This window comes from Liolophura sinensis, chromosome 6 (genome assembly GCF_032854445.1).
Source record: "Liolophura sinensis isolate JHLJ2023 chromosome 6, CUHK_Ljap_v2, whole genome shotgun sequence".
Taxonomy (NCBI): Eukaryota; Metazoa; Mollusca; class Polyplacophora; order Chitonida; family Chitonidae; genus Liolophura; species Liolophura sinensis.
In genome coordinates, this window is record NC_088300.1 from 80,447,732 (window position 1) to 80,472,454 (window position 24,723).

General features: G+C 39.9%; 1 protein-coding gene across 4 annotated transcripts in view; it reads left to right on the top strand.

The window, feature by feature from the left end:
* The window catches only part of LOC135468969 (liprin-beta-1-like), a 105,446-nt gene that overhangs the window by 4,924 nt on the left and 75,799 nt on the right, over positions 1-24,723 (top strand). The window contains exon 1 of one of the 4 annotated variants that reach the window (XM_064747470.1): positions 5,451-6,031. The exons of the other annotated variants lie outside the window; for them this stretch is intronic. Coding sequence (XP_064603540.1) covers positions 5,951-6,031 — 81 coding nt within the window. The 5' untranslated portion in view covers positions 5,451-5,950. Of the gene's footprint in view, positions 1-5,450; positions 6,032-24,723 lie in introns of those variants that run through there. 4 annotated transcript variants of the gene reach the window in all.

Below are 24,723 nucleotides of genomic sequence, written 5' to 3' on the forward strand. Positions count from 1 at the left end.
TTACAAACTTAATGGATGATTTATATTTAAAGGGAATATCAAGTCTGTCACTATATATACATAGAAAAAAGGATTTAGAACACAGTTATCACAAAAAAATATGTAAAAAATTCTATAAAGTTTTGAAAGCCAAGATGAAAATCAGCCAAGGGGATATGGCACTGACAGACAATCCACTCGGAGTAGCCATGTTGTAGAAGCCCTTATGAACGTGACCAATCTCTAGTGCTGAAAACATCACATGATAATTGACTGTCATGTCCAAAAACCTATTAGCTCTCAATTGTCAGTGTGGTTTCTTATAGTGATAGACAGATAAATCAGAATAAATCAGATTTTGCGGTTTGTTTAAGTGTTAAACTGATGCATTTTGGACCTCACATTTGTGAACAGGGAACTAAGAACGGCTTCGTGTGTCACAATGCATACTTGTTGGGTGGGAGACTGCAGTAACTTGTCAGGGTATACTGGCAAGAAAACAGCTTAGGGAGAGTCATGGCTTGAAGACAAATATGTAGCGTTGCATTATTTTTTCCTCACCAAAATCATATTTATTACGAAAATGTCTTCCTGAAATATGCATGAAAGAGTCTGTTATAAATCAGAAGGTCCTGTTATGTTTGGTAAATTCCCTGATGTCAGTACAGCCAGCAAGGCCTAATGCTTAAACCCATGCAGGTAGAAGACCAGGACAAGCGGGGCTGCTAAAACAAGACACCTGAGCCCACAAAGATTGTCCAGCCCAAGCGTCAGGCTAAAAGAAACATCGGCCCTTTTAAAATGGGATAGAACTGATACTCTTTGGTTGAGTATCAGACGTTTCTGTTTGTATTTTCATGGTACGATAGAGCTCCTAGAGTTTGTGACGTCACTGTAGATGGCTCTCACACGGCAAAATGAGGTCACCAAATGAGTGGCTAGGTACTGACGATCATTTGTAGATGGCTCTAACACGGCAAAATGGGGTCACCAAATGAGTGGCTAGGTACTGACGATCATTTGTAGATGGCTCTAACACGGCAAAATGGGGTCACCAAATGAGTGGCTAGGTACTGACGATCATTTGTAGATGGCTCTAACACGGCAAAATGGGGTCACCAAATGAGTGGCTAGGTACTGACGATCATTTGCTATATATTTTGTTGTAGAATTTTTTAAATATTTTTAGAACATTTCTGGAATACTGCTTTATTAAGTAATTCAGCTTTAGTGGCTGACTATGTTCTCTTTAAAAAGGATGATAATGCAGAGGGGTAAAGCTCATATTTTGAGGTGAACTAGATTTCTGTTTATTAAAACTGGATGATGTAGAAATAAATAAACATTGTACAACAAATTTCTGCTCGGTGTTCTAGGTGATTGGTCTGTTTTTTTTAGCTCTTTTTTTAGCTTTTTTTTTTTTTTAACCTGTATAAAGTACAGGCCTAACTTTTGTCGTACCCTGAATGTTGGAGTCAGCGTCCAATATCAAGGAAAGCAATGTCAAACAAAATGTTAGGGGTGGTACCGTGAAAAGTACTGCAGGTATTGAGCTCAGGGTTTGCACACATGTAGAGCAGAACTGCAAGAGGGGGATCATCTATCGTTGATTCGGTGCGCACGTATTAAGTACCATAAATACCATAGTCTCTTGTGTGCTAGAATCATTGTTAAACAAAATGTTAGGGGTGGTTTTGTTAATTGTTAAACAAAATGTTAGGGGGGTATCTTAAAAAATACTGCGGGTATGGAGCTCAGGTTTTGCACACGTGTAAAACAGATAGCACCAGGAAATATTCCATCATTGATTCAGTGTGTACATATTAAGGTTCGTAAATTACTGAATTTCTGACTTCATATATTATGTTTTAGAATCACCATTTAAAAAATTGTTAGGGTTGGCATCTTAAAATGTGTTGACCTTAAGTTTTCCATCGCTGATGCTTTGTGAGCATATTAATTACTGTAAATGACCAAATTCACTTTCAGTTCTTTATGCACTGAGCTTTGCATTCATGGGTCTCATACAGGCGAGCTCTTTGGTAGCCTTGCTACCAATTCTAAGTTTCTGGCTGTGCTCACCCAATCAGTGAACAGGATTACCCTTTGTAATATCCATGGTCTGTGGAAGTTCTGTTGTCTGTATGCCACTTGTGTGATTTTGATACTGTGTAGGTTAGCCCACAATTGGCTTGGATTTATTTATTTATTTGATTGGTGTTTTATGCCGTATTCAAGAATATTTCACTTATACAACGGCGGCCAGCATTATGGCAGGAGGAAACCGGGCAGAGCCAGGGGGAAACCCACGACCATCCGCAGGCTGCTGGCATCGTTCCCACAAATGGCCGGAGAGGAAGTCAGCATGAGCTGGACGAACTCACAGCGACCCCAGCGTATGGGTCATTACGCTGCGCTAGCGCACTAACCAACCAAGCCATGGAAGCCCCAATTGGCTTGGACAAAACCCCACAAGGACTTCGCCTCAATACAGTATTGTCTAGTCCTCGTCAATAATGGTCTAAGCCCACATTATGCAAAATAGTTTAATGGTATTAGCTAGGTGCAGTTTTCCTGTCCTGATGGCAAATCCCTGCTGCCTCATTCCAGGCAGACTTTCACCGGTAGGGATATGCAGTTGTGGAATTGTATCAGAGTGCTGTGTGGTGGATGTTTAGTGGGGGGACTTTACGGCTCTTCTTCTAAGGGGGTGGTGTTTATCTTGACTTGTGGCTGATGGGTAAGGGCGCCTCCCCATTTCTCCAGACCCGGACCTGTGTCTCCTCTTCCTCTGATCTAACAGATAACCCAGGAGTATATACAAACTACCCTCCCTTAAAACTGAAACCATTGAGAGAGAACAGATTTCCTCCTGAGATTCTCCACTCTAGGGAGATCCTTCTCAACCTCACCTCCTCCAAGTGGGGAAAGTGAGGGGGAGTGGGGCAGAAGATATATCATTACAAACAGGAGTAAAGTTTCATACCAGAGTTCAGGAGATCAGAATTAGTAGATTTGTTAGTTCTATGGCCAGCTGAGATGGTATCAGTGGGTTCTCAGTGATACAAGATTTGAAGTTGTACTGAGAAGATAGTGAAATGTTATTGATGTAATGTCTGAGTTTTTGTTAGGTTGCCGGGATATGACGATAAGGTATTGTGCTCCAGATGCACATTGGGAAGCGGTTTTCTAAACACATGAGGATTCAGAAACAAATTATCAAGTCCAGTTTGTTAGGCAAACTTGGATTGTCTGGAGGATTATAATGGATAAGAAGAAACAAATGAGTTCTTTACATTAAGAATAAAGCTTGTTTGTGTGTCCTTGAAAACAAGCCTGGGTCAAAATACCAGATTGGGGTTTACTTTGGGCTGTCCGGTATCCTACACCAACAAAACTGACTCCCATCATATAAGTAAAAATCCACAAGTATGACATTTAATAACAGTCCATATGAAGTGCGTCTATACCACCAGTTCTTTCTCAAAGATCTGCAACATGTTTGACCGTAGGTGATGTGGAATGTTCTGAGAACGTGACTAATTAGCAACCTAGGGAAGGGGATCATCCTATAACAGTGAGGATGTAACCAACACACTACATGTATACCATCTCATGTTAACTGGTAGTAGCTGCACAAACAGGCATCATTTGTATTTCCCCTGTTCAATTAGAGCTGATGTTTTTTTTTGTTTGCTTTTTTTTTTTTTCTCAAGAACACTTATTTATTTACTGTGCAAGTGTATTGTTTAGGTAGTTTACAGCATGAGGTTTATTGGGTGGGAAAATGCAGTGTTGTGACATTTGTCTGTCAGTTCTCAGACAGAGATGGGAATGTTCACAGTCTGTTAGGCAGCTTGACCAAAGCCCAGCACAAATGACAGTAATCAATCATCATAGCTAAATAGCTGCCAACTCACCAGGCTCTGTCATCTAACCACAGTTTAAGTTTAAGGAGCTCCAGCAGTTTTAGTAATGTTATAAACAAAATTACACAGAATAATTTTCACTGAGAAGAAAGTATCTGGTGGAACTGATTTTTAAGATTTTAAGCTTTTTAAAGATAGGAATGGTAAGACAGTTAATTACGGACTTATCAGAAAGATGTTAGTTTAATGAAATGTCAAGGTATGCCCTCCTCCATGTACAGTGTATGTACATGTATAGCTGCTGACCAGCGGGGTCATTGATTTCACCTACCTAAATGTTTCTAACAGCCAGAAATAATATCATTACTGCATTGCCATCATTGACGCTGAAGCCATTTTAAGAAAACTCCATGTAAACTTTCCATTGTGAGTTCCATGAAATTGACTGTCATGGTATATAATTTTAGACTACGTGAATGCTAATGTGAGTATTTGTACTAGGCTGACATACATGTTCATATTCGCATCACTTGTATAGTTTTACGCATTTTAATTCAGATTTGTAATTTAATTGCCATAGGATCCATTTCTTGTAATTTGGAAGTGTGTCACCAAAAATTCATGCACTATGATTTGAAAGCTGTATATGGGTATGTTTTATGAGTATGGCTGTGTAGGTCTTTGCTCCTGTGTTTTCTACAACTGATGGTTATGAGTTGTCATACATTTTATTGATTGGAGTTTTTGCTGGGCATCAGAGTGGATTGCATGCATACATGTAGGCCTCCTTTGCATTCACATTCATGTAAAACCATTCTGAAAGTTAAATGTTTAGTTTGCTTAATTTTGGAAAGCTATTAATAGAATTAGAATGGAGATTATTACAGGGGATTGGGCTTTATAGTACTGTGTAGCAAGTTAATTAATACTACATTTCATTTTCTCTTCATGACTATCTAAGCCTGTTTGAAGGTAAATTTAGATACAGCTCTGTTATAATAATTACGATGTGAGGAGTGGACTTCTTAATTAGCAATTTGTATCAGCATGGTTTACTTTTTACTGAAGGTACACTCGCTTTATGGTAGGTTAGGTTATTATTCATATTGGGATATGGGGAGTTATTAATAAACTATGAAGCTATTCTGGTCCTCAGAAGCATAGGCTAAAGGTTCTTTATGATCAACATTCAGGCTGTGCATGCATAAACAATGTGGATGGGAGAACATTTCTCAGTGTGCCAAACTTTAAAGTCAAGGGTGTATTGTTGTCCAAGTTTCTTGGGGGAAAGTCTGTGCTTCTGTGTTTTCTGTTCCACATCTGGGAGGTCTTTTGTAGGGCTCAGCTTTACACACAGTCTCTGGTGCATTTTGACAGTCATTCACTTTTTTTTTGCAGCAGATTTGCTGGGCAATTCATGGAAGTATGAGTCAAGTCCAGGCCAGATAGTATGTCTTACAAGCTGTGGCTTTGAGCCCTATCTGCCCAGTACATGTGGTGTTGATAGGACCTCGAAGCTGTGTAGTACTGTTACATACAACTGTATATCTGCATGTGTGTACAAACTGCCAGCAGCGGTAGAGAGTGGCCACAGATAGACTTAACTGGGCTGTCTGCATGCAGCTACAGGGTTTGGGGGTTTAAATCCACTCTGCACTGGGTGCCAACACCTTACCTCTGCGCAGCACCTCTAATCGCCAACTGCAAACGGACGCTTTCCTACCATTTTTTTAACATCTATTTCGCTTTCGGGTTGTTCTTTGGGCTAGGCCTTGCCAAAGCCTTAACTTGGGGAAAGTGCCAGAGTTTGTCAGTTGGCAGAACCATCCCACGGGCGTGTAGTAGGGGATTCTCAAGGAGGGAGAGAGAAAAGAAACAAATATTGTCAGTGGATCGGATTCTTTATCTCTCTATATGATAGCCAGTGAAGCTGAAGTCTATAGCTACTATGAGCACCATACTCTAGACCATAGTCAGCATACAGCACATAACTAAACAACTGGACTAGACTGCATTTCTGACAGCTGAAGGGCTGTTACCTTTTGACTAAAGAATTTGTTCTCAAGGTGACGAAATTGTCTAGGTCTTACATCTGGTGGTGAATGGATTGTGGGAAGTCCGCTTCTACAATGGACTACCGTCAGTTATACTACAAGACACTGCCAAGGCGGAAGAAAAGAGATGTAAGTACTAAATGTCCTCTGTCATGTCAGGTCAGCATAACTATATTACTCATTTAACCTTGACCTCAACACATATGTTGTGTATTTGAAGTGTTTGCATCATTCGTAACAATATCTTAAAGAGATGTTTATTAAGAAGGGAGAAAAGATGTGAGATGTAGGCTCATTTTACTTATGTTAAAAGATATTTTAGTCATGCACATATACATTATGTAATAATAAAGTTTAAAATTATAAAAAAAAAAGATTGTGCACAGAGACTTGATGAAGATGTGTATAGTGGTATTGTTTATTGTCAGAGGTGTGTAGAGGCAGAGTAGTGAGTCCAGCCCGGAGATTGTCTGAGTATGTGTGGATTGAATCCTGTTGTTGGTAACACAGTGTTAGTGTCAATGAGTTGTCCTGTCACAGTGTCAGTCTGCTCCAGAATTTATCCCCCACATGTGGCAGTCATCCCTGAGCCGTGTCCATGTGTGTGTCTTACAACTGTCTTACATGTACTCAGAGACACTGTAATTACCACTGTGACACAAGTAGATTAGTGCTGTAGTTTGGTTGCGATACTGAGAAAGGCAATGCATTTTTTTTATCAGCAACAAAAAGTATTGAAACTTTTTGTTGTGATTACCCAAACTTCTTGTATTTGTCAGCTGTAATGGTCAGAGGTTGTGATGCATTTTTTCATGACAGGATTTTGGACTTCATGGCATTGGGATGTTACCAGATACAATACCAGTAGTGATGTTTGTTGTGATTCACACATCATTTAGAAATGAAAAACATTTGACAAATGCAAAGGCATATGCCAGTTCATAAGATTGTTTGCAGTATGTTTTAATTGGCATCAGAACTGCATGTATAATGTAGAAACAGCATTCAGTTTATGAACAAGCCAGTGTGGGTGTGGGTGCTAAGTTAAGTAAAACAGAAAACAACTGAACTTTAAAAGAGTTAGAAATACTAAGCAAAAAGGGAATCCAGTGATGGATAATGATCTCACAGAGCTTTGGGTGGACTCTCCTGACAAACATTGGGATGAACAAGTACATCCATATGTAAGTTTGTGTAACAGTCTGAAATGAAGTGACAAGATACTGAAATCAGTTATCTTATTATTAATGAAAAGTTTACTCTACAACAATTTTTCGATTACTTGTTGCTTGAACATATTAGGATTATTTTATTTATTTATATTTTATTTTTTTTCAAGATAATTTGTTTTTTAGATTGAACATTAAGCTTTTTCGCTCTGATGTAACATGGTGTTAGGTTGAACATTAAGCTTTTCGCTCTGATGTAACATGGTGTTAGATTGAACATTAAGCTTTTCGCTCTGATGTAACATAGTGTTAGGTTGAACATTAAGCTTTTCGCTCTGATGAAACACTGTGTTAAAGTAGTTCTGGCCCATCTCTGGTTTATTGTGCTGATAGAAGCAACTTTTCTGGATACGAGATCTTAGCTCCTAATCAGTACTGGCCTGGCCCATTAATGGTTCTCCTGTAAAGCTCTGCCAGCGAATACCACCTGAGAAAGACTTGCCACAGATAATTACACACTATTAAATGGCTATTTTGGTATCAGCCCAGGTACAGGAACTCATATGAGCTGGATGTAGGAGAATAGGCTGGTGAGGTATCTGTAACAGTTACAGATGGGAGGGGTGCTGTCTGTCTGATGATCTACACGTGTGTTCTTGTAACATGGCATTGCACTGGTAAACTCTCCATTATAACATCTCCATGATTACACCAATCGGCAACATCAGATTTCTGAAAGTATCAATACTATTGACAAGAAATAATAAACATAAGTATTTGAGAAAGGTGTTTTTATCTTTTAGCTGTGGTTGGATATAACTTATTCCATTGGTAGATCTTAGAGCAATGATCCCCACCTTTTTGTTGAATATTGATTTTGAAAAGTTTCTTCAGTTTAAAGTACAAATATATAATTGTTGAGGAGCAAAAGCAGCCATTATGGGGGAATATGGCAGTGCTGCTTAATAGATATCAACATTGTGACACGGTCATGTACCTACAGGGAAGACATTGATGTAGCCTGTAGACTGATGGTAAGTGTATAGTGTGTGACATACACATACTGGGTGTATGTACTACTGTTTGTTTCGCTTTTGGCAATATTTTGTCATATCATAATTGTATTTCTTTGGAGATATATTTACAATGCTTCCTAATTGGAATGCCATAATACAGACACCAGACACAATGCCCCATCAAATCTGATAATATTGATACTGGTCTTTGCTTCCAGCCTGGTGGTGGTACTATTAGTAGTAATAGAACCAAACAGGATTGAACCTCAGATGTACTGCTTCCAATTCAGCACTCCTCGGTGCCATCACAATCTGGCTTTTGATGTAACTTCTGTAGAGCTTTTGAACTCAATGTATGATAATGCCTGGTTTTACAGCACAATAACTTTGGTCCTGCAGACTGATGAAAACAAGTTGAAAACAGACTCAATGAAAACAACCATGGCAGTGCCTGCTTTTCGACCAGAACCAGGTTAAATAATCCCGTAAATTCAACTCGCAGGAATCCAACTGACACGCAAAATTTCATGAAATAATGACTTTTTGGACTTTGATTTGAAGCCATGAATCGCCAAACACACTGTGAATTGAGGCCTGTGAAATGACAAATATACTTCTGGAAACGTGTACTGTTGGATTCCTGTGGATTTCGGCAGCCAATATTTGCCAGAATCCATTTAGATTCTCACAAAATTTGACAAAAAGCAAGCTCTGCATGAGCATGGGTGAATGGATAAATGAGTTCAGTGTCATGACAGATTTGCATTTTTCAAACCTTTAATTTGCTGGCAGGAACGTGTTAGAGCAAGGACTTTACCTTGTCAACAAGGCAATGATAACAGCCATATTCAGAATAAACAGTCCCAAAGACCCAAAATTCATTTAGTATGGTTCTTATACAATACTCTTAAGAGTTCTATCTAATGACAGTGACCTTTAGCATGTAGGTGTATCTGGTGCTATGATCAGGTATTGTATTATATGGACAGTGAGAATATAACCTATGTTTAACCTAGTTTCACCTCCCACCAGCTGTTATAACAGTACATAATTACAGATAACCGCTGTTCAGTGGTAAATCCTTCTGTCTGGTTAGGGGTCATTTGGGGAAGGGACAGTTACTTAATTGCAAACATTATTGGACGCAGTCACAAAAACATCGTATATTACCACTATATTCTAGTTTCGTATGCAATTTACTTGTTCATAATAATAACAATTTATTATGGCAGGAGCTCATTTGCTCAGCATTCTAAGCAAAACGAAAATGTTAATGATGCTGTCAGTCTTGAGACAGGTATTAATTAACAAAGCAATAAAATCAAAGGGATTGGCAGGCTCAGTATGTCTTTGGAAATTATTCTGGAGCTTATTTACATATGAATATGCATTGACAAATGGATATTTGCATTTCTGTGGTATGGAAAGCTATTGTCTTGTGTGAATGTAGCTGCTGAAATGAATACAGTATTATAGCTGAGTTATGGTTTCAGGTTTTTAATGTTTTTGTTTGTGGCATGTTGACTTTTACTTACTACTAGTTTACTAGTTTTAATCATGTTGTTTATAGCAGCCATGTGTGTTGCTGGATGACCGTTGCATCCTTCACCAGTATATTTGCTATAATAAAGGACATTAGGTAAAATAATCATTTCAAACGAAGTGAAATCAGTCATTGCAGAAAAGTTTTTGGGCAGATCAGTTTCACTCAGTCCTTGAAGTTGTGATATATTGGAGATTACAGATTTTTCTCAGGAAATGTTTGACAGCACAAACTATGACTCGTAAAGGTTAAGCAGATAGGTTGTCTCAGCCAAAGTTTATCTCATGATCCTATGTAAAGCTGTGAGGAAAAGTGTGAGTGATTTGGTTTGTTGAGCCTGTAGGCGAGTGGCATTCTTAAGACCTTTATGCAGAAATATAGTTCCTCATTTGTCAAAAGAGTGGCGTTTTAAAAGACTTCCGTAACATACATGTACCTCAGTTGTCACCTTTGATTTGTTACATATACACTTAAGGAAGTTTGAGAGACTTGTACCATACTATTTCTACCCTTTCAGACACAAGTTGTACACCTCAGTGTGAGGTATGGATGACCAAACCAACTTTGAACAGGTTTTACCCCTCAGCCAATATTGGCCAAGGGGTATTGTCGTAGCAGGTGGCGTCCGTCTGTCCGTCCTCAAGGTCATTGTGGTTATTTAAGTTAAATTTCATAGAAAGCTTGGAACCATGCTGTCTCTAGAACAGTGTAGCCCTAGTGCACGAAACTTACACAACATTTACACCTATGCACGAGGAAGAACCCTATTGATTTTCAGTGACCTTGACCTTTTCCTTCAAGGTCATGGGGTCATTTCAGTTGAATTTTGTATAATTTTGCTGCAATGGGAGTCTGAAATAAACAAAAAGGTTGTTTTCCTAAAAGGGCATTCTGCTGCCTCATGTCTCACAACTTTCTAAATGTCACTCGAAGAAGATCTAAACATTACAGACCAGCTTTATGTAGGGTCTATTCGTTACATTGTACACATTCTCAAGGCGAAGGGATATGACATGTACTGCACCATATTTTTTAATATGAGATAGTATATCTCAGATACACCTAACCAACTGTGAAAAAAATTCAAAGAACGCTTAGAAGATGTACCTCAGGTACACCTCAGAAACTTTAAAAGTTAGAAAACATAAGAGATCAGATTTAGACATATGACATCAAACAGAATGGTGACAACAAAAATAAAGTGTATGGTATTGTCTCACCCTATACTGACTAGCCATTCACTTTGCAAATATTGACCAACCACAGAGCGCGGATATAGTTGCCACTGATTATTCCAAGATGGCTGCCCTTAACATTGTGTGTATTCCAGGCTGTGAGAAAACAACCCAATTATGCACTGATTTGTGCTACCTGGGTCAGAATTTGTAATGTATGGACACATGAAAAGTTTTAAAGGCATAGAAGAGGAGTAGCACTAAATTATGATCAAGCAGTAAGAAAGACTCATGTAAATGTATATTACTTGGTCTCAGCGATTTTAAGATGGTGTATTCAGAACTTCTGTGAGTCCTTCAGTCCTTGGACTCTGCGTTCTTAAGCTGGTGTAGTCAGAACTTCTGTGAGCCCTTCAGTCCTTGGACTCTGCATTCTTAAGTTGGTGTAGTCAGAACTTCTGTGAGTCCTTCAGTCCTTGGACTCTGCATTCTTAAGTTGGTGTATTCAGAACTTCTGTGAGTCCTTCAGTCCTTGGACTCTGCATTCTTAAGCTGGTGTAGTCAGAACTTCTGTGAATCCTTCAGTCCTTGGACTCTGCATTCTTGAGGTGGTGTATTCAGGACTTCTGTGAGTCCTTCAGTCCTTGGACTCTGCATTCTTAAGCTGGTGTAGTCAGAACTTCTGTCAGTCCTCCAGTACTTGGAGTCAGCATCCTCAAGGTGGTGTAGTCAGAACTTCTGTCAATCCTCCAGTACTTGGACTCGGCATCCTCACACTGGTGTAGTCAGAACTTCTGTGAGTCCTTCAGTCCTTGGACTCAGCATCCTCATGGTGGTGTAGTCAGAACTTCTGTCAGTCCTCCACTCCTTAAACTCTGCATTCTTAAGGTAGTTTAGTCAGAACTTCTGTGAGTCCTTCAGTCCTTGGACTCAGCATCCTCAAGGTGATGTGGTCAGAATGTCTCTCAGTCCAGTTCTTGGGCTCAGCATTCTTAATATGGCGTAGTCAGAACTTCTGTCAGTCCTTCTGTCCTTGGACTGAACATCCTTAAGGTGACATAGTCAGAACTTCTGTCAGTCCTTCAGTCCTTGGCATCCTCAAGGTGGCCTAGTCAGAACTTCTGTCAATCATCCAGTCCTTGGCATCTTTAAGGTGGTGTAGTCAGAACTTCTGTGAGTCCTCCAGTCCTTGGACTCAACATCCTTAAGGTGACATAGTCAGAACTTCTGTCAGCCCTTCAGTCCTTGGCATCCTCAAGGTGGCCTAGTCAGAACTTCTGTCAATCGTCCAGTCCTTGGGCATCCTCAAGGAGGCATAGTCAGAACTGTCAGTCCTCAGTACTTGGAGTCAGCATCCTTAAGATGGTGTAGTCAAAACTCCTGTGACTCCTCCAGAACTTGGAGTCAGCATAGCCAATGGTATTCAGGAAGTTTTGTTCACAGGAGTAGAACTCAACCCTCAGGAGATGTTATATTTACATTTGATCTACATTTTATTTTACAAGAGAGTAGATCAATCAGTCAGCCACGGTTAGATGGGAAATGTAGTGAATATTAATATTGCAGCTGTGTCTGTCTAATATTTACTGGGTAAACCATGTTAATGTGGAACCATCATTGTTTGCTATTGTAGAACACTTTATAGTACTGCATTTTGATTGATGATAAAGTCTTTGAGAGGGTTTTACATGTAGAAGTTGGCCTCCATAAAAACTTCTATCACATGACAGCTAGGTAGGGGAGTGTGTATATGTATGAGAAGAGGGGGACATTCAGCTGAATATGGCTGGGTATGGTTGTGCATCCGTGTGCATGAGACTGCTGTTGTGTTGTATTAAGGCATGCATCTCATGAAGGCAGCACTGGTGAAACAATTAACATGTTCTGAGATACAGTACCCAAGTGGCTTCTTGCCAACCACAGCACTGATCTCTCCCACTTGTTTTGTTCATGTACATGCAGTAATGATGCTTTGGAAGCTTCCAATATGGTACATCTATAGCCCATATGTACATGTACACTGTGTACACATGCACATGTGTGTGATGGGCCATTGTGCAGCTCTGGTCTGTGATGTCCATATGCACTTTGTACAACTTGTTGTGTTGCACATGTCCATGTGCACTTTTATCAACCATTACAACCACAACAAGGGATGGTTGCTAGCATTAAACAGAGTGGTCGTTCAGTGTTGAGTGCCGTCAGCAGGCTGTGAGGTGTAGATTTAAACCCGCCATGGTGTATCTGGACTAGTACTCCTCATCTTGTAAATACAGCTTTGTACAGATCCAGTACAAAACAGATACATCAAGCCCCATGTCCACACTGATCCTTCCCCACACCATACACACCACACCCCTCATGTCATGTGGTTCACATATGATTCTGCTTACACTAGATAGACTGCTGCTCTTCCTGATACATGCTGCTAACAAGGTTTCCTTGTTAAACACCAAGCCTAGAGTATAAATTGGAACTGGTTTGTGGTGGCATTGTGAATGTTTTCATGTGCAAGCTACATGCACCTGATACATACTGTAAGGCCCTGAATGGTTGAGGGGAACAAGGGAATGATAATGGGTTTCGAGGGCTGATGTCATATTGCCGGTTGTCTAATTAGGTTTCGTTGCACATAGAAAGTGAGGCAGTTGTGATGAACTATTAAAGTTTAATCTATCCTCTTTCAAGGTCTTCAACTTTACATGACTGTTTAGTGAATCATGTTTTAATCCATTTGCTTAATCTTTGAAGAACTGACATTTCGGTTACCAGTTCGGTTTTGATCACATTTGTAAACGTAGTGTGAAACATTTTTAAACTGTTAGTTTATTTCCAGTGAACAATTTCACTGTTTGTGAACGTTGGTCATCTGCAATCTTTGCATGGGTGTATGGCATTTGTTTATGGGTTTGTAATTTATCAGGAAGGATTTCTGTTGATAAATATATATATATGCATATTAAACTGTTGGCAACAGTGCCACTAAAGTCTATCTCTTTGGTCTTAATTTCTTATGAAAATATTTGTTTTTTATTTGAGGATACTCCTGCATTGCAACAAAACCTGGTGACCTTGCATTGTGCAGCTTGGTAGTTCTTTAGTCAGTTTCTTGACTCAAGTATACGGATCAAATTTTCTGAAAAGTACTGGATTTAAGGGTATAGGCCTTTTAAGGTGGCAGGGGAGTGTGGGGTAGTGTTGGGGAGTGTGGGGTAGTGTTGGGGAGTGTGGGGTAGTGTTTGGGAGTGTGGGGTAGTGTTGGGGAGGGTGGGGGAGTGTGGTGTCGTGTTGGGGAGTGTGGGGTAGTGTTGGGGAATGTGGGGTAGTGTTGGGGAGTTTGGGGTAGTGTTTGGGAGTGTGGGGTAGTGTGGGGGAGGGTGGGGGAGTGTTGGGGAGTGTGGTGTAGTGTTGGGGAGTGTGGGGTAGTGTTGGGGAGTGTGGGGTAGTGTTGGGGAGTGTTGGGGAGTGTGGGGTAGTGTTGGGGAGTGTGGGGTAGTGTTGGGGAGTGTGGGGTAGTGTTGGGGAGGGTGGGGTAGTGTTGGGGAGGGTGGGGTGGGGAGTGTTGGGGAGTTTGGGGTATTTGACTGTAAAGACGTTTACTTGCATATACAGAATGATTGCCCATACTAATTGACCATTGGCATATTTCTGAACTCCAGCAGCCCAGTCATTATTACATATTTAGCCATCTAGTGTTTGTGTTTGAGCTGTGGACATACCTGGACTTCTTCCCCAGAATGTTGTATTCTTAGCCTGTGTTTATGCCAGTACACCTGTGCCTCCATACACAAGGGTTAAGTCCTGCTCTGTGGATAGGTGAATGAACTATGAACTTCATGCATAGCCAACATTGCTGACTGACAGCAAGACTAAAACATAACACACCTTGGAGCCGTGTATATTCCTCTAAAAAATTTCCACAAGGAAAACCTCATTGTCTCAGTCATGACACATTATGTCAATCATGACACATTGTCTCAAGCATGACATGTTGTGTCAATCATGACACATTGTCTTAAGCATGACACGTTGTCTCAAGTATGACACGTGTCAATCATGACACATTGTCTTAAGCATGACACATTGTCTTAAGCATGACACATTGTCTCAAGCGTGACACGTTGTGTCAGTCATGACACATTGTCTTAAGCATGACACAGTCTCAAGGGTGACACGTTGTGTCAATCATGACACATTGTCTCAATCATGACACATTGCCTCAATCATGACACATTGTCTTAAGCATGACACATTGTCTCAAGCATGAAAGATTGTCTCAAGCATGACACGTTGTGTCAGTCATGACACATTGTCTTAAGCATGACACGTTGTCTCAAGTATGACACGTGTCAATCATGACACATTGTCTTAAGCATGACACATTGTCTTAAGCATGACACATTGTCTCAAGCGTGACACGTTGTGTCAGTCATGACACATTGTCTTAAGCATGACACAGTCTCAAGGGTGACACGTTGTGTCAATCATGACACATTGTCTCAATCATGACACATTGCCTCAATCATGACACATTGTCTTAAGCATGACACATTGTCTCAAGCATGAAAGATTGTCTCAAGCGTGACACGTTGTGTCAATCATGACACATTGTCTCAATCATGACACATTGCCTCAATCATGACACATTGTCTTAAGCATGACACATTGTCTCAAGCATGAAAGATTGTCTCAAGCGTGACACGTTGTGTCAATCATGACACATTGTCTTAAGCATGACACATTGTCTCAAGCATGAAAGATTGTCTCAAGCATGACAAAGTGTCCATTTGTTTTATACCATGTGGTATCTGAGGTGAATAATTCATATCTGTGGACCCAGATCTCAAACTAAAAGTGTTTTGTATTGTCTGACATGGATGTAATCCTTACATGAGTTAAAAAAGTGTGAACATATGATTTGTGATATGTATTGACTGAAGTTGTTATTAGAACATAGTTTGGTTCTTCCCTTGTTGGTAATGCTGCTGGCCAATGTCATTATGTGTGGCTTTGTTGGGTGTCCTGTCTGCATGGTGTCTCCTGCTCGATGCTTGTGTGAGATAGCACTAATGGTCAGGTATACAAATAAATAATGACATTGAGACTCTCCTACTTCTGAAGGAGACAAAGAGTTCAGTGCTAGTCAGCAAGAAGTTTATGGTGTGTAGTTCATCAACCAACCATCTTCATTGCCCTCAAGGGCTGAGTGTAGATTAAAGGTGGAGAAAGTGTAAAAATTAAATCAAGTTCAGATGAAAGAGTGCCAAAGGTCAAATGTGTATGTGGTCTTCAGTATTTTTTGTAGATTTTTCTTTAAAGAAAACAAAATCACTTCAAAGTAAATTTTGTGTAGTGGGTATTCGGGTCCACCTTTTGGTATGTATAATCTATGTGTATTGAGGTTACAAGTGATGATGTAACAGATGTTTAATAAATATACTTGCTCTAGAATTTGGTCTTTTCAGATAACAAATGTGTTCATCCAGGATTTTGATCATATTTATATTTTTAATATATTCATAAATATTATCATAATTCAGATTAAATACATATGTTTGGATATTAACTACAAATTTACATTCATATATGTTTATTAGACATACATCTCTTCCCTATTTAGAACATTATTGTGCAACGACATTAAATACCAAAAGGTGGTCCCAAATACCCACCATACAAAAATATTTTCAAATGCCATTTTTTCCTGAAAAAAAAAAACAAAAAAAAAAATATTGCAAGATCAAATTTGCAAATAAGTTTTGAAGCTTTTTTATCAGATTTTGGCCTTATCTTTATGTTTTCTTTTCCTTTAACAGGGCTATCTTGGTAGCCATCTTCCATTACACTATCTGTTTACTGTTTAAAAAAAAGAGACAGAAAAAAATAGTTTGCTGATAAGATAATGCTTACTGCTTTTTCAAGTGTCCACATGCTTTCAGAATGTGCATTCTGCACACTGTGGCATTGTTTACAGGGCTTGAATTAGAAAATCTCCTTTGGCCGGCAATGTTTTTCCAGTCATAAAGTTTTCGCAGGCACAATAGCAGATGACCGGTAATTTTAAAACATGGACTGCCAATTTAGTAGTTCAGTTAAATTAAATGTTGAGGTCTATTTTCAATAACTTTCTGATATTTGCCTGCCTCAACATTTAATCATTGAATTACAAAGTCCAGTCGGTCCACAACGAAGTGGGCTTTTAAATTCACTCTTAAAGTAGCAGAGAATAGGACCTTTATTATCATTTCTGGAAGTATAAATCCAATCCCGAGTACAAATGTTGCAACCCACAGAAATATTTCCTTATCGCTTTTCGAAATAATTTTTTGCAGTCGTGGAGAGTCAGGTCTACTAACATTTCAGAAGCGCGCGCCAAAAGACATGGAAGTCAACCTAACAGGACAACACAGCCCAAAAAGACAAATTAAGCAATGGTTGCATCAGTCATCATGGATTAAAAATAGAAAGAACAATTTGCCCAGTCAGTCAGACGAGAAAAGTCAACTCCAAAGGTCTCAGTCAAGGCTTGTGTCTAGCGTTTATCATCTGCGCAGCTGTCTCCTTATCCATGTTTTCTGACCGTCGCCTTAGATTCAGTCCGGACTTTGAAAAGAGAAAACTTAACATATTATCAGATTTTCGGCATATAAATAGTCCGAAATGGAATTAAATGTGTACTAGTTAGTGAAAGGGCCCTTTTATCTTCAATCCAAACAAAAAGTCAACATTGGTTTTGCTTTTAATTGATGCAAAAACGGAAGTACTTGACGCAATATGAGCGCACATGCGCACGTAAGCGAAGGGAGATTTTGTTCTTAAGTAGCTTTCAATACAAAGTTATCTCTTGTAACATCTCACTGTGGTTTGCAATGGCTGCGAACGGTGTTTCCTACATTTTCATTGAATTATAAACTTGTTGTATCTTTATCACGTCACCATCAATTAGAAAGAAGAACTTATAGTTTTCCACACATTGACATCTCATGCTTGAACTGCGATTTTATTTGTTTAATTTTTTTTTGGCAGACCGGTTTCAAGTTGGCCTGCTATGGCAAATTTTCGGCCTGCTTTTAAGGCCCCCATTTCGAGACCTGGTTAATGGCAACAAATAAACATTCCTGACCTATGCAGGCTTTGTAGAGGGACAAGTGCTGCCAGAAACGACAGAGTTTCTGGAGGGATTCTGGTATCAATGAAAACTGTTGACACAGTGCTTTGCTTTACATGATTTCATTCACATGTATCTTTTCTTAATTCTGTGGTGGGTTGTGTTGAATGTTGTTTGGGAAGTTGGTCTTAAGATAATTGAACTGGAACGTTCACAGTGTTGATCGCTGGTATATGAATGTCTGATGTGATGCCTAGATCTGATCGTCTTCCTGAAGCCTACCTTGGTCATAGAGTGCTTATGTACGTATAAAACATTGGCTATTAAGCTACAAAGATATCGTCTGTCAGTTGCTCAGGTATGAAGGTGTGTGCATAGCATGTTTAGTGGAACCTGATTTATAAATGGTGCTTTTCCTGTGGCATGACCAATTAATGAGGTTACTCAATAAAACTGACAGTTTTCAGGTTCTTTTTCAGTGAATATTTGGGAAATTTACAGTATCTGAATGATTTGGTGTTCAAACTGTGAGATTTGTATTCTAACAAAGTGAATTGTTGTTAGCATGAATATTGAAACTGGTATTAGATAAGTGTATTTTAATACTTTAATGTTCTGAAATTCTAAATGGCATTCAAATCAAGAAGGTGTATTTGACTGGTGTGTTAGCATACATGTATGTGTTTATATAGACCACCTGTATAACCTGTGGTGTGATGCTGTTGTGGGTATGTAGGGTGCCAGTGTAACCTGTGATGTGATGCTACTGTGGGTATGCAGGGAGCCAGTATAACGTGTGATGTAATGCTGCTGTGGGTATGCAGGGAGCCAGTATAGCCTGTGATATAATGCTGCTGTGGGTATGCAGGGAGCCAGTATACTCTGTGATGTAATGCTGCTGTGGGTATGCAGGGAGCCAGTATATCCTGTGATGTAATGCTGCTGTGGGTATGCAGGGAGCCAGTATACTCTGTGATGTAATGCTGCTGTGGGTATGCAGGGAGCGCCGGTATAACCTGTGATGTAATGCTGCTGTGGGTATGCAGGGAGCCAGTATAACCTGTGATATAATGCTGCTGTGGGTATGCAGGGAGCCAGTATAAGCTGTGATGTAATGCTGCTGTGGGTGTGTAGGGAGCTGGTATAACCCGTGATGTAATGTTGCTGTGGGTATGCAGGGAGCCAGTATAACGTGTGATATAATGCTGCTGTGTGTATGCAGGGAGCGCCGGTATAACCTGTGGTGTGATGCTGCTGTGGGTATGCAGGGAGCCAGTATAACCTGTGGTGTGATGCTGCTGTGGGTATGCAGGGAGCCGGTATATCCTGTGATGTAACGCTGCTGTGGGTATGCAGGGAGCCGGTATATCCTGTGATGTAACGCTGCTGTGGGTATGCAGGGAGCCGGTATATCCTGTGATGTAATGCTGCCGTGGGTATGCAGGGAGCCAGTATAACGTGTGATATAATTCTACTGTGGGTATGCAGGGAGCCAGTATATCCTGTGATGTAATGCTGCTGTGGGTATGCAGGGAGCCAGTATAACGTGTGATATAATTCTACTGTGGGTATGCAGGGAGCCAGTATATCCTGTGATGTAATGCTGCTGTGGGTATGCAGGGAGCCAGTATAACGTGTGATATAATTCTACTGTGGGTATGCAGGGAGCCAGTATATCCTGTGATATAATTCTACTGTGGGTATGCAGGGAGCCAGTATAACGTGTGATGTAATGCTGCTGTGGGTATGCAGGGAGCCAGTATACTCTGTGATATAATGCTGCTGTGGGTATGCAGGGAGCCAGTATAACGTGTGATGTAACGCTACTGTGGGTATGCAGGGAGCCAGTATATCCTGTGATGTAATGCTGCTGTGGGTATGCAGGGAGTCGGTATAACCTGTGATGTAATGCTGCTGTCTGCTTTATAATCCCTGCAGCACTTTATCTTCCTATTAATTTGTCTGGAATCCTTCAGTGAATGCTGACTGACGGTTTATAAATACCCAGGCATTGACAGAAGCATTTGCTTTGTGGGCTAACATGTGAGTACTACACATATTCTGTCTACATTTCTACCCCGCTCCACATAGGCTGCTGAGAAAAACGGCAGCTAAATACAGGAAATAGCAGCAGCATATGGCTATGGTTGCACAAGTTGTGGTATTTTCTGGGCGTGTAGACCTGATAGCTTTAACACAGAGGCTGTTTGTACTTATAGTTGTATAAGTATACGTATGTGTATTGAGAGGTTATAAGATATGCATGTACTAGGTAGAGGCAGAGTTCTGAGGGAAGCAAGGTAGGGTGGGGGGAAAATATGTGGTCCCTATTTAAGGTATAACAGGGATTTCAGGGATTGGAATACTTAATATCCTTGCTATGGTGAAACAAGCCCACATACATGTAGTGGATGTAGAACATGGAAAGCAACGTGAAACAGCATTGGTTGATCAGTGTTATACAGAACTGTGTAGATATTCTGTTTTTAAGTGTCATGTATTTAATACCTGCCATCTGTTGATATTACTCCTAGTTTGAGTTTAGTGAGAGCATTGGGTATTATTACAGGTAAAGTCGTCCTTAAAAAATTCTTTGTTGGGTCAGTCGGTTGGGAATTTTTCATGTTTTTTTATTCTGGCAAATGAAAAAGGCTTTCTGGAAGAAACATTGTGAGATAAATAAATAAATTCCATAAGTAGCCCTAAAGAAACTTTAAGATTAGGGCCCTGGTTTGGACAAGGGGTTGATCTGCTAATCCCAGTATATTTTTAATATGAATAATAGTTTAAACAAATAAGGGCTTCATAGTTCAGCTTCATAAAATGCTTGAGAATTGATAAATAAAGTAATAGTGCTTAATGACGTTGTGCAGAGTACAAAGTTGAATGAACCTCCTGTAAAACCGGAGGTAAACCCGGGAATATATGGGATACAGTTTTCAGGGGTGAGGAGTCAAGAATGGTTTTCTACTGAAAGGAGAGGTCAATAAATAGCTTTGCAAGACCATAGGTGATAGGATAGTAATTGTTTATTCTGACAGATTGGGAATAGCCATTACCAGCTGGTTGGCTGCTCTATTTCAGGGATGTTACCACCAGCTGGTGCAGAGGCTTGTCTGCCATCAAGTGCATTCTTCTCTCTGATTCGGACTCTCCTAGACTGCAGACTGTGCACTGACTGGTGGTGCACTGCTCTTGTACCAGCTCAACGCGTATGACCAACACTAGCAACCCTGTGTGAGGAAATACTCAGTCATGTGGTCTGCATTGTTGTTGTTTGAATTGCCATTTGCTGTAGGAATACATCAATGTCAGGTCAGGAAGTGAGACTGCTGTTGTTGTGGTTGTGGGAATATATAGGTCTGTGGCTGTAGCCTGAGGCTTATCACACTGGGCAAACACCAGTCAGCCCCTTGTTCCAAATCAAACCCTCACTTCCCAATAAAATGTTCTGCTCATGTACACCTTTAGACATATTTTTGGTACATACACAGGGCATAGAGCTATGGAAGCAGATCAAGACTCTTGTGCTGACCTATGACCCCTTTATATTCTTCCCCAAATAACATACACTTGTATAAGTATTGATAGGTAGTAATGTCGTTTTGATGTTGTTTAACTTCATACTCCCTACTTTTTCACTTGTGTGTTGGGGTCAGTTTTTTATGGGTGGAGGAAATCAGAGTACACATACCTGGGGCAAATCACTAGCCTTTGGCAAGATACTGATGAACTTTCCATTTGAAGACAAATGGTTTTAATGATTATAAACAGAATTAAATATGTATGTTCATTATGAATGTTGTTGAACATTTATAGCCAACAAAAGCGAAGGACCTCCTGGATAGAGGTGGTTAGCGGCGCAATAACTCATGGGCCTCTCACCACTTCCACCACTGTGAGTTCAGGTCCAGGCTTCCTCTATGGTTGTACTTGGGAATTTCTGCCAGCTACCTGCGGATGCATGGACCCGGGCTACCTCAGGGTTACCAATGCTGGTAGCCGGACGTCGCATAAGTGAAATATTCTTGGGGGTTTGGTATAAAACACCAAGCTAATAAATAAGTAAATCATCAAATGTTGTAGAGTCACAGGATTGCTGTCAAGAGCTTATTGTCGCCAAGGTCTCAAAGCACAGATTGGAAGTCTGTGACAGGGATTGAACTCCTGAATACCTGTGTGCCAGCAGTTGAGAATGGTACACCATACCGCTGTGTGTCATATCCTGCTCCCTACTGTTCAGCAAACGATGTGGGGGATGTTGTAGTGTTTCCCTTCAATATAACCCGGTGTTGTAATCTGAGAAAAGAGTTAAGGGTTGTATCTTAAAACTAGTGTATATAGTCCCTTACTATGGAAGCTACTACTATCATATGTATTGGTGAAGGCAGCTGAGTAAGAGATTAAGGCAGTTTAGTACTATAGTTAACCAATGGTAGGGCACACTGACAGTCTGACGTCATTGCCAATCTAACATAATGTAATTCAACTAAAGTTTGGTGTATAAAATGTGCTTTTAGAAGGAATAAGGGCCTTAAACTGATGCTTTTGGTGCCAACACTTAAAGTTTTGTGATAAGAAACTAATCAGACTCTCAAGAAAACTCTCAAGTTGGATGAATCAATCAGAATCATGCAAAATGTGTCTCTTGAAAAATTCTTAGGTGGAAAACCGCAATTAGGTGTGTGACTTCACTTAAGTTTCGTTAGCCAGTGGCTGTTGGTCTTGATGACATTATACACTACATGGGCAGGAATAGAGTCCAGAGAACATGGGTGTAGCCATATGTAGGTGAGAAATTTTCGTGAATACATCAGTTTCATGTTTTGATGAATGCTGTGATGTAAGTGTTTCATTAATTTTGTTATGATTGACCTACTTACAGCAAATAAATGTTTTAGTGCCAGCTTGAAGCAAAGAAACAAAGTACTTGTGATGAAAATTAGATAAAGTTAACCAGGTATTGGTAATATTAAATGTAAGTGTTTTCCTGAGTTTAAAATTTCTAGGTGATATACATTTTGATGGCCACTTGATCCATACAGCTTTGCACTGATACAGGTGAAGAAAGCTCATGAGAGTTATTCCCCTTGTCATGAGGACGTGTATTTAAAAATACAGTGTTGACTTTTTGAATATAACACTCAGGTACACGTATTCACTGTTTTGTGATGTAGTATCGTTAGTAGTTTGTAATTAATCCTGAAGTTGAAAAACAGTGACTGTACAGTTCACTGCTATGAAAAGCTTTGCGAATGTTTGTTGCTCAACTTAACCTACCTTATCTCTGTCTGAGATTTGGGAACCATTGGTGTCTTCATGCAGTAACTCTAATGTGTGGACAATCATGGCACAATTACAGGAAAACACAAGAAACAAGTAGGCTTAGGAGAGAGTAATCATAATGGTGACAGGTCCAGATGATCAGTTTGAAAAAAAAGTGGTGAAGACTGATGTTTAACCTAATATACAGTTAAATAGGTGGAAACATCTGTTGGATAGATTCAGTGCGCTCTGAACCCATTAAATTGATCGTCATTTTCATGAAATTCCAAAAACATATTTCCACCATGGAGACTCACCACTGAGAATACTTACACTGAGCTGTAAATAATCTTGAATCATTCACCACGTTCACTCATTTGTCAGTTCCTGGACATAGACGGGTGTCCCCCCACCTCTGTCTCCCCAAATTCCTGGATACGGCAGTGGCATGCCACAAAGCAGACCTGTGTTATATGTTTATCTGTTATACAATATCATAATGCCACCGTTGCTAACATTTCAGGTACATGATGTCATGCTTACCACTTCATTATTATCACATGATTGTATCTTAAAACTAAATGCAAGCAGATTAACACACAATGCATGACTATCACAATTGTGATGATATATTTGACATTTTCTCTTGGAACTCCATTTTTGGATTTTCATCATCTTCCCAGAAAATAGGTTTCAGCATGACAAACGTACTTCTTTTCACAAACACATAAGGGACATTATGTGTGGACATGGTTTAGATTGATGTCCAGATCACATGTTTGCAAATATTTTGACCTCCTGAAGAAGTGGTGTGCCTTTGTGTAGATTTACATGTGTGTCTCTACCAAAACACCAGATGGTTTGTATTTGTGATTCCTGATTGTTCTTGCCAGCCAATATCTCACTAATAGTTTGTGAAAGGAACCTGAAATTGGGTGTCATTTTTAGCCATGCAGTCAGGACTCCCAAAAACCTGATACATACATGTACACATGGAATGTATAGCCAATGGTCATGTGAGGTAATTTATTCTGGTAATTTTCTGTGAAATTATATTCTGGTAATTTTCTGTGAAATTATCTTCTGCACTTTAATTATGGAATGAGTGGCTTGTGAATATGATGAATCATTGCCCCTTATTACGATCCGAAGTCCCCATTTATTTATCCATGTGCAATTCAGTCGGACTCGATTGAACAGATGTGGAGGAATTATTCAGAATATATTTATAACTGTGAGTTATGAGCAACCACTTGTCGGAGGACAACCTGGTGATGTAGTTAGACCTTCACCTGCTTACCATGTGTGCAAATGACCGAAAACACTTCCAGGGCCGATAATATCACATGCCTGAAAGCAGCCCAGCATTAGTGTTGGTTTGTGTTGGTTTGTGTAGTTTTTACCTTGTATTGTGAAACGCAGAACATATCTGGTCCTGAAGCAATTCTCAGACAATGGCTTATCCTAACAGCTGTTGGCAGACGTGGGCTTCACTGAAGACATGTCTGATTACATACCTTGTGATGGTGGAATGAAGCTGGATGA